This window comes from Grampus griseus (genome assembly GCF_964374135.1).
Source record: "Grampus griseus genome assembly, chromosome: 16".
NCBI lineage: Eukaryota > Metazoa > Chordata > Mammalia > Artiodactyla > Delphinidae > Grampus > Grampus griseus.
This window is the reverse complement of record NC_139010.1, coordinates 54,566,304-54,581,369: the sequence shown is the minus strand read 5'-3', so window position 1 is coordinate 54,581,369 and position 15,066 is coordinate 54,566,304. Positions and strand designations below refer to the sequence as shown.

Sequence of the window (15,066 nt, the reverse complement as noted above, 5' to 3'; positions counted from 1 at the left end):
AATAGAGAGGACGAATTTCATGTTCAGTCTGGTTTATGGTACCCTATACAAGTTCGCATCTCCAAGGAATTATCAGTGGGGAAAATGGCCTGTATGGGCATAGCAGACCACCCTGCAAAAGCAGGGGAGAATTTTTACAAACTGATTTGTTTCATATCTGCCGATCACGTTTCCTTTTATTCACCCTTCATTAGAAAAAGCTGGTTTCAGAATTCTGAACATGGTTAAAGGGATCTTCCAAAGCTCTATAAACCCTGCAGCTGTGCCAGCAGGATGGAATTATCATGCTGGGGATTGATTCTTATTAAAATGCTGTTACCACACTGAGTCCAGAATAAGTAGGCCTCTGAAATGAGGGCTCAAATTATTCTCCCTCCACCTCTTTTGCTCTACATGTTTTTAAGGAATAATTGATTTGACTTTTAATAAAAAGGTGACATCTTTAAAAGCACAAAGGGATAAGTAATTTTAATTAGGAAAAAAGGTTCAACAGGTCACAGAAGTGCTTCAGAGTCGTCATTCTTCAGCATTTACTGTGCACCACAGTTATTTTAAGCAAAAAGTTCTGAGAGGAGCGGAGAATTTTGCCTCTGCTCAACCCTGCATTGGAGGTTCTCTCTCTCTTAGAAGGTAACAAGTACGAAAGGTAATCCTCCATACAGGTCTTCCTAGAAAGAATGTCACGTCCTTTGGGTATATTCCCGACACTTGAATAACAAGTGGTGGACACACCATCACCTGTCAGTACACTTCAATGATTTTAGAGACTCTGTAGGCCTTTGGGTGCTTTTGTATTGGCAATTTATTATTTATTATTGTTCATAGAAGGTCATTGATTTATTGAAGGCTTGCCCCTTAATTTCTCCTTTGTTTCCTCCTCCTTTCCTTGGTTCCTAATAATTTGACCACTATTCAAAACTAGGAAAAAAAACAGTAACATAGTTTTATTTTTCTCACTGATACCACAATGGTCACAATGTCTTCCATGTCATAGTCCTTGGGATCATTTATATTGTTTTTACAAACCCCGAAAAGTAGCGCACAGTGCCCACGGGGCCCTCTTAGGGGAGTTGCGCTGACCATACACGTGGATTGCCAAGCACCGTCTGGGTGTTCCCACACAGGGAGCCCCCTGGTTGTACCAGGACCTGGGCCAACCCAGTTAGGACGTAACACCAAAGGCTGGCCAGGGAGGAACATCACTGTGCGGCTGTTTTAGTTTCGTGCCTTTCCCTCTATTTAGCGCTGTTCTTCCCAAAGAGTCATTTTTCATTTCAGAGAGAATCTTCATCTTTTCACAGTCTACTCTTCACAGGGGTTGAACTCGTCCTTTATTTTTGAATTTCTTCTCCCGCTCTTTTTGCCACATGAGCAGAAATATTGGAATGTGAGTTTCAGTACGTTGAGTCCTGCCTTTTGGTTTCCAGTGTCGGGTTTACCAGAATCTGAGGAACCCCCTTCCTTCCACAGCCACCACCCCACCACCACACACATACATACACACACACACACACACACACACATTTTTGTTGTTGTTAACTGTGAATAAGTATACTAACTAGAGACAGACAGATGTAGAATGTTAATGTGCTCTCAGAAATGCACATCTCCTTTTAAGGGGGAAAATCCACTTTTCCCCCCAATTCTTTTCCAGTTGGAGGTGCTCGTGTCTGCTTAAGCCTGGCAATTTAAATTGTGGCCTCACAGGCACATCTCTCTATCTGTTGTTCACACAAAGAGTTGAAGAGTAGGCTGTAAAGGTTGCCTTAGAGCACATCTTGTTCCTGGAGCAAACCCACAGCATCCCAGACAGATAAACACTGTGCTACCTTCAGAATCCCCCCAGGAGATTCAGTCTTGGTGACCTAGTCAGCTGTCTGGCAAACTCACCTGAAGTTCTTCATAACTGTTTGGCCTCCCTCTTATCATAGTATGAGTCCATTTTCTTCTCATCTGGTCTTGGAATTGGAGACCTGTTGGTCAGTCCCTGCTTTGTCAGAAATGGCTTTTTTCAGACTGTGTTCCTTTTACTTTCCTCCAAAGTCCCTTCTAGAACTGAACTTCAGCTCAATTCAATAAGTATATACAGTTGACCCTCGAACAACATGGGTTTGAACTGCACAGTCAACTTATACATGGATTCTTTTCAATAGTAAATGCTATAGCCCTACACAGTCGTGGTTGGTTGGATCTGTGGATATAGAGGAACCGTGGCTACAGAGGGCCAACTGTAAATTATACTTGGATTTTTCGATTGCATGCACCCCTAATTGCCCACACTGTTCAAGGGTCTGCTGTATAGAATAACTTTGATGTGCCGAGCTCTGCATTAGATGTTGGAGTTCCTGCTCCCATAGGGGTATAGTAGGAAGGACAGACATTAAAATCGTTATTACAGACACGATATATATTTGAAAGTGTAAAACAAGGGGATTTACCCAACTTGGTTTCTTCCCATTTCACTGTCACCTTGAATTCCTTCCTGACTTTTCAAGTTTGTCACTTGCCCCTGTTTTAGCTTGGTGTCATCCACAAACTAAGCAGGCCCGCCCCCTTCTCATGGGGAGTATGAGAAATGTAAACAGAACTGGACTAGGAATTGCAAGGTCTGAGTTCTGAGTTCGAATTCTGACTTTGCCTTATGTCTTGGGACATCGCTTAACCTTTCTGAACCACAGTGTTTTCATCTATAAAATGAAATTATTATCTGGCCTGCCAGCCTCACTGAAGCATTGAGTGAGAGGATCACGTGTGATAATGTGGGTTAAAGATCTATGACCATTATAAAGTGCCGTGTAAATGACTGGGCCACATTCAGATTATTTAATTAAAATCTGAAGTTAGTCTCTGGCTCCCGTCCAAGCAGCAAAACTGTCCTTCAGGACAATCAGGTGTTCCTCTCAAGTCACCTGCCTTTTCTGAGGATTTTGCCAAGCTGGGAAAAGATAGCCACCCGTAGCAGAGAACTCAGCCTGGCCTTGTGGAATCTGCTTTGCCTGCCAGTACAGAGAGCCTGTTCTGCATCTAGAAGGACGTTTTCTGCCTGTCCGTCCTGTACTTGGATCTGTAGCGGAGTTATAAATGCAGGATCAAATGCTGTGCGGTATTGCCTCTTTCACTTTCCCTCTGGCAGCTCAGAGGGCTGAGGCTGGCTGCTCTGGGTCCAAGCTGGTTGACATACCTCCTGACTCAGTTCTCAGCCCGGCATTAACCTCAGCAGTAAAACAATCTGCAAACAACCTTTGACAATAAAATGGGTTCATTCTTTCAGGACTGAGTACCAGAACATTCAGGCAGTTTCCCGAAAGAGTTGATACTTTTTTTTTTTTTTAATGAAAAGAAACTACTCCCAGAGAGCAATTTATAAATAGTCTTTTAAAATAATAAACATGAAATAGGTTTCATGGAACCCCATCATACAAGGATCTAGGGTGTCCCTGTGTCTAAACTGTCTCTCCTGAATAGTGGTGTCTTTGTAGATATTGTGCCTCATTTCACTGAATAAATACAGAATCCATTATTTTACATAATTGCAAAATCCATTGAGAAGGAACACGCATTCTCCAAGATTTAAGCCCTGCGCCCCTAAGGACAGTTGGAGGAGGTTTTAATCTGGATTCAAGAGGGCAGACTCTGTTTCAATATATATTTCCCTTTGATTTCAACTAACGTCTATCCAGTTAATTTCTGTTGAAGAAACGTCCTCTGCCATATTTTCCTCTATTTAAAGCAAAAGTAGAAATAATGGTAAAGATTCTTATAGGGATTTTTAGAAGAGATTGGTAAAGGTCACTAAGGAAGTTTACAGTCATTTCAATAAGCTACAAAAGGCCTGTTAACGGAATGTTAAGAAAAATGTATCCAGGAGGAGCAGCTTTGGGAAGGAGTCACTTGGAGATGCGTCCACAGGATCTGCAGTTTCCTACCTCATGTGTCATGGCCCTGAGGGCGTGAAGTTTCTTATGATGTTTTCAATCACAGTGGAAAATGTACATTTACTATTTCATATTGTTGTCAGAATATCACCACCTATCTGTTTTGTGACTATCAAGATCTTTTGAAACGTATATACCCGTAGGAATTAAGCCGTGAGCCTCTAACACTTCTATCTGATGTGACCATATCTCCAGTTTATTAAGGGGAAACCTGATTTGCTTTCCAGGCATTCATTTTCCAACTAATTATTTCCGGAAACACATGCTCTTCCACAGAGCAAGGTACCAGAACTTTATAAATATTTGATTCAACATGAAATCCCATGGAATCATATTATCAGTCTGTGAACTACTTTTTAGAGTCGTATAAAATGAGAAATCTAACTTATTTTTGTAACATAACCCCGAAGTTTTTTCCCCACCTATCGTTCTGTTATCTGTCTCGTTCAGCTTTTCCCTCGCTTTATTTTTTCCCGAGTTCTTTAACGTTTATTTCGTAGAACACAAAGTATATTCTGTCTGTATTCACCCCCCATGGATGCTTGTTTAAAATGTTTTTTCACTTGTGTCTACTGTTTTTACTTACATCATCTTTCACTTTACTCTGTATGGGACATGGTTTCTCACCTACTCATGTGCCATTAAAGATGCAGTATTAACAAATTGGCTTTTATAAAAGTGTCAGTATTTGCTGCTTATTTTGAAACCCTTAAGGCAGCCTTGCAAATAAGTACTAAAACTGTACTAGCCCATGAAAAGTGTTTGCTGTACTCATCTGGCGTAGATGGCTAAACGTTTGATGTGTTCCCCGGGTTATTTGCTCTTAACTAATAGCTCTTTGTAAAGAGGGATAAGGGCTCTCTTTTCTCCCACCACTCAGACAATTACTAAGGGAAACTGTCATGCCCATGTTCAGATCTGTTGGGAAGGCGGCAGTGTGGTGCAGCGTTCTCCATCTGTCGTCCCTCTGCCTTGGGACCGAGAATGACTCCCTCACTGCTCCCTACCTCAGTGTGCCTGTTTTCATAAACACATCCTTTCCCACCTGTTTCAGCTCCCCTGATTTTGCTCATGTCAATAAAGAAATGAATGATCGCTGCTGTTGAATGCAGGTGCTGTATATTTCTGGAAACCACTGCATCTCTACTGGCCGGTTCCTATGTAATCTCTGCATAATGTTATCCTTCTCTCTCTTCCATTTCCCTATCACCAACCCCTATAGAGTCGGGATATAAGCCCAGAAGAGATAGATTTAAAGAATGAACCTTGGTATAAATTCTTTTCGGAATTGGAGTTTGGGAAACCGGTAAGTTTAATAGCTTCAGTGGTTATAGACACCTTTTTTAATAGTGCTGTTGATGCATTGTTGCTGCTAAAAAAATCAGACCTATTTGTAAAGAATTCAGGAAGTGGGGAGCAGCCTTGTTGGCTGTCAGTGGTGGGATTGTCTATTCTAGCTACAACCTGTGAGCTTTCCATTGCTTTACTTCACCAAGAAAGGACAGTGAGCTCTGGACAGTATTTCTTGCTAGAAAATCCCCCAGGAGACATGGCTAAGTCATTGCTTGTTTCAGGACCTCCCACCACTAGCAACAAATATCACACACCTTGTAGATTGCATTATTTCGGCCTTTGGTTCAGTTCCTTGACCAAAGACTTCATGGTGTACTGAAGGCAACCAGGAAAACACATTACACACTGAGAAAGACCAGCATTGTCACTGCTTTGAATAGAAATTTTAGAAGCACACATGCAAGGGAAGTGGCAGTGCAAGTGGAAAAGGGCCTCTCTATGCAGAGGTGATCCTCGAATGCCATCCTGTTACAGGCGACTTTTAGGGAATGATTTCTTTGAGGTAGGATAATATTTCCCCAAATTAGAAATGAGAGTGAGGAATTCTAGCAAACTTAATATTCAGCCCAATAGCCTGTAGCTTCCCTGTGATGTGTCTGAGTTCGCTTTGGTACAAATTGATTTTTGGCACTTAAAGGAGGATTTTCTTGGCCTTGCACCCAAAGGAGTATCAAACCGAAGGGAGAATTGAGCTCATTTTTTCCACTGGAGATGACTGGAAACTGACTTTAAAGCTCCAGTTACTTTAAAGTCTTAATTATTACAGCTGCAAAAAGAATTTACAGGTGGAGGGATTTAGTGTATAAAAATAAAACATTTTATTAGATGTTTGTATGAGACTTTAAGCATTGAATCGGCATTTGAATCACCAGGATGTAGAATGATAGTTTTATTTGCAGATAGCAATTAACTTTACAGCTCAGTGAAATGTTCAGTTCTGTAGTACATTTTTAATGAAGATGAAGATGGAGAAATTTAACTTGCTCTGGAATTGCTGAGCTTTGTTTGAATGTCCAGTCATTTTCTGAGTTAGGAGCACCTGCCTTGCAAACACCCCTTCTTTTAGGAACAGGCATTCCTCGCACTTTGTCCCCTCCCTGACACTGTCACCTAACGTCAGCCGAGGTGTCCTGGATGAACAGCGCCACCTAATGACCAGCAGAGAGGGAAGCATCCAACCCAAAGTCTGCACCGTCTCCTCCTCCCCACCCCCCAAAGCTTTGGTACACACCTCACTTCGCCCCTCTCTCCCTGTTTTCTCTGCTGTCCACCATTCACACATCAATGAAGTCTACCTCACGCAGTCGCTTCCACATGCGAAGATTTAACAGTATTCTAACCCTTTTCCTTTTCTTTTTCTTAAAACCTGCTCAATTATCTCACAAAAAACCCTGCAGAAATGTGTACCCCTGCCCCCTCAAAAAAAAGACCATGATTGGTACACGCAATAATAATGCCATACTTTCATCAGAGAAAGCAAAAGATATTAGCTTTAAATTGTTTATAATAAGGAGACTATGCCATTGAGTTTTGAAACCCTGTTCAGAATCCACAAATTTCTAGCCATCTCTTCATTTGCCAGATAACAAATAACTATTTTAGTTTTACTGAAATATTAACTTTTAGGAAAAGTTATGAAGCCATTTTTTCTAATTAATTGTGATTGGTTTGTTTAATTAAATCTGTCATCGTAAATAATACTCTTCGTTAGCAGTAGACAGCATTTCAGTCACAGCATATTTAGATAGGCTCTGTGAATAGCTCCGTGAATTAGCATCGTTTCTGCTGGAAACTGTAGTCTGAGCCCACACAACCAATCCAGACAAATGTTGACAACACGGTCCATTTGCGTACGGGGACCTTCCTGTAATTTGTATTCCTACCCCATTGTCCCAACTGCCTCTTAATTATTTAAAGACTTAGAGATGCTTTTCCAAAATGTCATTTTCTCTGAAGCCAGAGTGTTCCTTGCATAGACCTTAGAGTCCTTCTTAAATGGGACTACCTCGTTTTGTGTAGGTCTTTTAAAGTAATAGAAGATGATACTTTTCAAGACTTGCCAAAATAGCTTAATCAATGCCTATATCCTGAGGAACAGCACTGAGGCGAACGGGTCCTTATGGTCTGAGTCATCCTGAGGGTGGGCTTGTTATCTGGTTGAAACAGGTTGATGACTCCCAGAGTTTGGGAGGAAGGTGTGATGGGGAGAAATGTTTTCTTCACTTCTCTCCTACCCCAATCAACTCTGGGCCACAAAAGAGCAAGAGACGTAAATAAGAGGGGTGTAATCCATGGCAGCTGTTTCGGAAGACTTTTCAGTCATTCAGAAGCAGAATGAAATTAAAACTACTATCAAACCACGTGGATCATCGTTTCTCCTTTTTACGCCACGTGAACCTAGGACCCACTTCCCCCTAGTAAAGCCTGCCAGAACTTTAGACATTTAGCCTGAACTCCTTTCTTCCTTGGCCCCTTCACTTAAAGCCACCCAAAATGAGCTGAAGTCTCAGCAAGCTCCTGACTGTAATACCTTTTAGGTCTAATGAGTTGTAGGATATCAACTAATTTAAGACTCCAGGGACCATTTGGGGCAAGATTATTTAAAACCAATTTAATTTGTAAGCACTGTCTTATTTTTCGCAGTAAGTAAATGAGTAGGGCTACCAACAGTGACTTGGAAACATCTCCATCCCCAGATGAACAATCCAACTGTATTAAGTGCTTAAAGCTGAATGGTAATTGTCAGTGGCCCTTACTTTACAAATTGCAGAATACACGCAACTGATATTACATACACAAGTTACTGGTGAAGGCACCTTGGAATCAATTACGTTTCATTTGTAAAATCAATTACTTTTTATTTGGCCTAGAGTGTCAGCTCTTTCTTCTTTTTTCTCCCCATAATTTCTACAGAAATGGATGTGATTTCTGTAAGTAAGCTCAGGGCAAAATGTAAAACTAATTTGAATGTTTCCACAGACTTGGTTATGATGAAATGTGCACAGAATGATAGGAGCTATTAATGATATCATCTCCTCAAGGGTCATTGTGTAAGGAATTTCAAGTCTAAGTGGGCAGAACAAGAAGGTTTACTTAGTGGAAGAGAGGTTGCAAAGATAGAAGCGGCTTGTAACTTCCAGATGTCCTACCCTCTGGACACCCCTTAAAACAATTCTCCTGGCAGATTTCTACTTCGGGAATGCAGTTCTAATTCTAACATGAACAGTTAAAGGAGAAAATAAAAATAACCTTACAGTTCACTGTTTAAATTCAAAGAATAAACTCTGCTCTCTAAGAGAGATGGAAGGTTTGACTCTACCATCAGCAGTATTATCAAAGTCTAGGTAAACTGTGAAAGGAGATTTTTGAAAACTTATCTAGTGAAATTGTCTAGTTCTACAGTGCAATATTTAACACCTGTTTCATACATGGATTTCATCGTCACAAGCCACAGGAAGCACATTTAGCACCATGTACCCACCCTTGGTCAGATCTCCAAATTCACACGTTTATGAAGACATAATGAATTTTACAGGTGAGAAGGCTAGCTTCCAAAATGTAGGCTCTCAGTGTCCATCTTAGTTGGAAAAGAACAATGAGGAATTTAAATGTTTGTTTTTGTTCAAATTGGCGTTAATGCTTTTTTTTTTCCTTTGTTCTTTTTAATGTTTTCAATATTTATAATCCAACAGTGATGGACTCTTGAGACAGAGATGCAGAAATAAACCTCCCACTTGAACATTTCCAGCTCCTGAGTTCCATGGGGTCCCCAGGTGGCCTCAGGAGACAGGGTGCCCGCTCCTTTTGTTTTTAGTTCACTTTTCTGTGTTGAGACAGTTCTCCTAGTGTTGCCCCTCTTGGTTTGAGCCGGTCTCCATGTTTGTCTTTATGTCTTTACGCTCATTTCTTCATTTCCTCCTCTGCTTCCCGTCAGCCTCCCAAAAAGATATGGGATTATACTCCTGGAGACTGCTCTATCCTTCCTAGAGAGGATAGAAAGGTAATTCCACTGTGGGCTGTGTGTGTGCGCTCTGGCCTGGCTAGTGTGCGTGTGTTGTGGGCTTTTTTCTTTTATTAAATCCCCCCCCTTTTATTTTTAACTTGATTGTAACTTTTTTTTTTTTTTGGCTTGGTGATAAAACAGTTTAACAAAGTCTCTTAAGACTTATACTAACGTGTAGAGGTTTTTAAAGCAATTGCTTATTCTTCTGACATATAGTATGTGTCATAGTCACCATACTCTGAAAAAGAGAAAATAGGTATTTCTAAAAGGTAGGTTTTTGGGGTCTGTGTAGTTCCTCTCTCTAGCAAGTAGAGTTTTGGAGCTCTGATTACCACAGGATTTATATTCTCTATGCCTAATGTTGCATTCCCTGTTTTCCTGTCTTTAACTCATTTCTAGTAAGCTCTTGTGTTTTAGTCATGCCATCTTTGCCTTATTAATGTATGATACTAAACAAACTCGTTTTTCAAACGTAACCTTCCATGCTGTCTGCCTTTCCTCCTAACTAAAACACTCTTTCCCATCTTTTCTTTCTTGAACCAGACTAATCTAGAAAAAGATCTCAACCTCTGCCAAACAGAGTTAGAGGCAGATTTAGAAAAAACGGAGACGCTTAATAAAGCACCCAGTGCAAACCTGTCACAGGTATTTCCGAGTTTTTCTCGTGCCCTCAGTTCCCTTTGCTTTCTTCTTTGTTCTATGGTTTTTGGTGTAGTTGGGGTGATGAATGGTTATGCTGGTCATTTTTAAGCTGCATGGCTTTCTGACTCCTGTTTTAGGTCACCCCTGACCCCCAAGTTAATTGTTGTTTGGATTTCTTTTGAGCTTGGCATCTTCCTTAAAGGGGATTTTTCAAATATATATGCAGGGTGGCTAGTGATTGAACTGCTCCCCCCCGGCTTACCATCCTCTTTCTCTGCTTTCAAGGGGTCACCCTTTTAACTCCCCTTCTGCCCCCTCGTGTGTATACCTTCTCCGAATTTTCAGGGAGCCTTTTTTGGGCAACTTCTATGTCTTTTTTGCAGCCCTGGGAGATACCAACCTCAGAGATCATTTTCAAAAACACAGCAGCTGTGATTCGAGTGCCTCTTGCGTGCAAGGCACTGTCAGAATAGTAGTATTTGTAATTTGAAAGGTCAGAAAGTTCTTAATGAAAAAATGCACTCCGGGGACCAGACAGCCTGGCTACAAGCGTTTGAAACTCTGCCTACATTGATATTTTTAAAGGGAGCTATGTCCCAATGTGGTTTATTAAAGGATGTGTCAGAAAGAGAGAGAGTCCAGGGTAAATGGGCTCCCAAGGCGAAGAAAAATACCAAATGTTTGGAGAACTACCCCCAGGGTTCCCTGACAAAACAAAGGAGATGCTTACAAGGAAAGGGTATCTTTATAGAAAATAAAAAAAGGAATGCAGACACTGCTGAAGAGGCTAGGACGTCCACAGACTGTGGCAGGAGAAATGGAAAATGCTAATGGACCGTGTTATTCTTAAGCAGAACTGAGACAAGGAGGGTCAGGCCACCAGTGTGTGTGACTTGGGTACGAAGTCATGTAGAGCCAAAGACTCAAAGCAGGTGATTATGGCCGCAGCCAGGGGGGCCCGGGATACGAGGGGCAGAAGCCAAGCACTGCAAGCTGATGCAGGGGAGTTAGGGTTTGGGAATTGAGAGTCACCGAAGGATGAGGTAGCCAGCAGGACCAGCGGTTAGGCCCAGGGGAACACAGAAGGTGAGCGACAGGGCATGCAATCAGGCAGATGCGTGACGGGGTGGGCATAGTGGGGAGCTGAGTCTCCAACCAGGGCGGAGACTGGCACCAGCTGTAGCTGCTGTGGGAATGGAGGTCTGAGCTGGGTCTAAAGGAGAACTGTGGCTGCAGGTAAGTCCTGAAGTGAGCTGGGGGGCCGGAGGGGAAGTGAATCAGCAGGCACTTTTTTCAAAGTACTGTAATAAGAGTGGTTCTGTAACGTGTGGCAGGATGGACAGCAGCTAGAGAACTACTGCAGTAACCGCAGCCTCTTTGGGGCAGAGATGGCATCCAGTACCTACAACCCTGCCTGGGGCTAGGTGGGCCCGAAGAGGTGTCTGATGCATGAATGAGTCATCTTGACATTGGTTCAGTTATGCGTTACCCGTAGTCCCTAGCGTGTGTGTGACGTGCTGAGGGAGGTTCTAAATCAGCACAAGAGTGGACTTTGCCTTCAAGAACGTGACAGCTTAGTCACACTCATAAATAAAAGATCTCCAACAGTACACAGCAATGCCTGGTAAGAGCTAAATGAACGCCACAGCCTCTAAGTGCTCAGAAGAGGGGGAAATCTTCCAGGAAATCAGGGAAGACTTCTCAGGACTTGGCCAAGATCTTAAGGGATTGATGGAATTTAGGTACATGGCAAAAGTGGGGGCCATCCATTTGAGGCATGGTAGAGAGCACAAAAGTGAACGTGTTTAGGATGGATTCAGGAATAAAGTAGATGAATTCATCTGTAATAGAAAATTTGGGGTGATAACAGTGGAAGGCAGGTTTGGGGAAAGAGGGTTGGCCCTGGGTTGTAGAGACTCCAAAAATATGGTTAAAGAGATGGTTGATTTTGCCCTCCAGTCAGTGATGTGATTCAGGACTAGTGTTTTAGGAAGGTTAGTGTCCTCACTCTAGAGAGGTTGAACTGAAGGGATAACCTCCAGTTGGAGGTTGAGAGGGCAAGGAGGCTACTGCAGCAGTCCAGGCATGTAGGGGTGAGTACTCCAGTGGCACCAGCATGACGGGATGAGGGTAGATGTGAAATCACAGAGGAAATTGCAGTGGGACATTTTAACTAATTGGTGTGAAGAACAAAGAGTTGGGGTAATGGGATGGAGACATAGACAACTGTAGGGTTTTGGCCAGGAACCTGGAAGAATGGGGACATCAGTATGTCACATAAGAAAGGTGGGGAGAAAATCAGTGCAGAGGTAAGATGAAGGAGGTGGTTTTAGGTAGTTTATTTTCGAGGTGTTTGGTATCATATAGGGAATATCCAGTACACAGTTGGAAATAGAAAACTAGGTCCCATGAGAGGCAGGGACGTTGAAAGTCAATCCGAGTCACCTGAAGAGAAGTGATGGTTGAAGCCCTGGGAGCAGGTGGAGACACCCACCCTTGGAGTAGATTACAGATCGAAGAGAGAGTCATGCAGAGAGAAAGGATGGGAGACAGGCAGCTACCCATCGGGATGCTGGATGACACAGAATAGGAGGAGGGGCGGGTCAGAGAAAACCAGAGTGAGGAGGAAACGTGAGAGGTGGAGCAAGTATGAGAGTTGCCCAAGGGGTCCCCCAAAAATAGACTCTGAGGGAAGGTCAGTGCATTTGGTAACCATGAGGCTTCTAAAAACTGTGGTGGTTGCTGGGTAAGTAGTTGATGGGGGGGAGAGTATGTGGTGAAGAATCAGGGGAGCCCCCAGGGATACAGCACTGATTGGCAACATGTGATTGTGGAAGGAAGGAAGGGAGATGTTTCCAGAGGACTCAGCAGGGTTGTGCAAAAGTTCTTCCAAGATGGAGACCCAGAACGGGGCAGGTGCCAAGGCTGGGAGACCAGTGCGGGCAAAGGGGCTGGAAGGATGGGTGTGGAGGTGAGAGCAGTGCCTTCTCAGGAGTCGAGGGGGGTGGAGGGCAGAGGAGGGCCGGGGGTGAGCCCCTGACGAAGGCTGCCTCCCCTCCCATCATCCTCCCTCTTTCCCAATCTCTTCCTTTTCCTTCTCCTGGTGTTTTTCTTTCTCTCCTTTCCCCAAGTACCTCTTATCCTCCGCAGAGCTTGTTTTCCTTGAAGTGGTCATTAGTAGAGGTAGGAGCTTTTGGTTTTGGTCGCGCTGTGTGGCTTGCGGGATCTTAGTTCCCTGACCAGGGATCGAACCCGTGCCCCCGGCAGTGGAAGCTCAGAGTCTTAACCACCAGACGGCCAGGGAATTCCCAGGAGCATCTTTAAACGTTAACTTTCATGTTGATGTATTCAACTAACACATTATTTTTGAAAACAAATATATTGAACCCTTTGCCTTTCTTTCTCCAAGACAATAGAAACCCTAAACTCTAATTATGCTGCTTTTTCTCTGCATAGACTCTTGGTTTTCTTCCTTGTGCATAGGGGCCTGTAATTTGATAATATGTTCCCTCCCGTCACGCTGAAATGGTGATTAATAGGTTTTGTGAAACTGCATTTCTCCCCATTTCCACACTTCTCAATCTGCAGGGGTAAATAAATGATCTAAAAGTACAGTCTTTTAAAATGCATTTTTTTAAAAACATCTTTATTGGAGCATAATTGCTTTACGATGGTGTGTTAGTTTCTGCTGTATCACAAAGTGAATCAGCTATATGCATACATATATCCCCATATCCCCTCCCTCTTGTGTCTCCCTCCCTCCCTCCCTATCCCACCCCCCTAGGTGGACACAAAGCACCGTAAAATGCATTTTTGTATGTTCCATACCTGAAGTGTTGGGTGACACTCTGGTTGAGGCATGTGGGTGCATGAAGGAGTCTGGCTCCGAGGGTGGGGGGATAAGCTGCTGGAGGGTGCTGTCCGTGTCACTAGTGCCTGTTGCCAAGTGGTGGGCCATCTTTCCAGTGGGCCTGCGACTGGAGATAAATGTTAAGGAGTGGGGCGTCTCCCGACCCACCCAGAGAGCCCTGGTTGCAGCCACTGGGAGGCAAAAGCCCAGAAATCCTTCTAGAGAAAGAGCACCGCCTTCCGCCAGCACTGAGACCTTTCCAGCCGAGCCCCCCATCTCTCAGAGGGCTTTATCTAAATTAGGAAAGGAAAAGGACTTCTCTCATTTTCCCCTTGGCTTGAAATATCTGAGTCGAAGTAAGTCATCTACATTCTTTTTTTTTTTTTTTTTTTTTTTGACATTTACAGAGCTCAGCAGTCAGCCCCACTCCGGAAATTTCTTCAGAGCCTCCTGGATAGTAAGTTATCACTCTTTACATGGCTTGATGTATTAAATATCAGAAACGGGAAGAGGCTTGTGTTGTATTTTGTTATCAGTCTAGTGAATTTGAATGACGTACAGTTTGGTGATAAGTAGCAATTATCGTCCTCAAATTATTTTTTCCCCCTCCTTTTCCAAATTAATTTTGTGTTGATTCATATCACCTTTGATAAGCTTTTCCCTGTGTTGGCATCTTTACCTTTAGAATGTGTGCTGATCTTTGGGGGAACGGAGTGGGTGACTAAGGCCACGTCTGGTATAAAGGTGGGGGTGGGGTGAGGTCCTCAGGCTGGACCTATCATGAGGAAGGATGGGGCCAAGAGGGGGCTAACGTGTCTGATTCTCAGAGATCCTGGTTTATTCCCCCATGCCAATTCTTAGAATTCTGCCTGAGTGATGAATGCACACCCCACGCACTTCTTCATGGGCTGACCACCAGACTCCTTTCCCGTCCCCAAACCATCCCAGGTCCTCTCCTAGGTTACCTGTCTTAGTACTTCACTGTGCAGGTGTTATCCCAGCCGAAAATGCTTCCGTGCTGCTCCCTACCCTTACAAACACGGTGAATAGCCAGCACTTCCGCTTGTATCGATGGGCTCTGACGGGTCCTTCCTATACCCAGTCTCACATTAGTACCTCTTATGGCACTTACTTCTGTTGCTGTCTACCTGACTTATGCTCTTGTTTTTTTTTTTTTTTTTTTTTTGCGGTACGCGGGCTTCTCACTGCTGTGGCCTCTCCCGTTGCGGAGCACAGGCTCCGGACGCGCAGGCTCAGTGGCCATGGCTCACGGGCCCAGCCGC

General features: G+C 43.4%; 1 protein-coding gene across 40 annotated transcripts in view; it reads left to right on the top strand.

The window, feature by feature from the left end:
* The window catches only part of SORBS1 (sorbin and SH3 domain containing 1), a 237,912-nt gene that overhangs the window by 178,908 nt on the left and 43,938 nt on the right, over positions 1-15,066 (top strand). For 35 of the 40 annotated variants that reach the window (XM_082674001.1, XM_082673981.1, XM_082673980.1 and 32 more), the window contains 4 exons: positions 5,158-5,241; positions 9,223-9,288; positions 9,835-9,936; positions 14,191-14,240. In XM_082674001.1, the coding sequence (XP_082530127.1) occupies positions 5,158-5,241; positions 9,223-9,288; positions 9,835-9,936; positions 14,191-14,240 (302 nt within the window). The remainder of the gene's footprint in view (positions 1-5,157; positions 5,242-9,222; positions 9,289-9,834; positions 9,937-14,190; positions 14,241-15,066) is intronic. The other 5 variants (XM_082673992.1, XM_082673988.1, XM_082673991.1 and 2 more) reach the window with 1 other exon arrangement.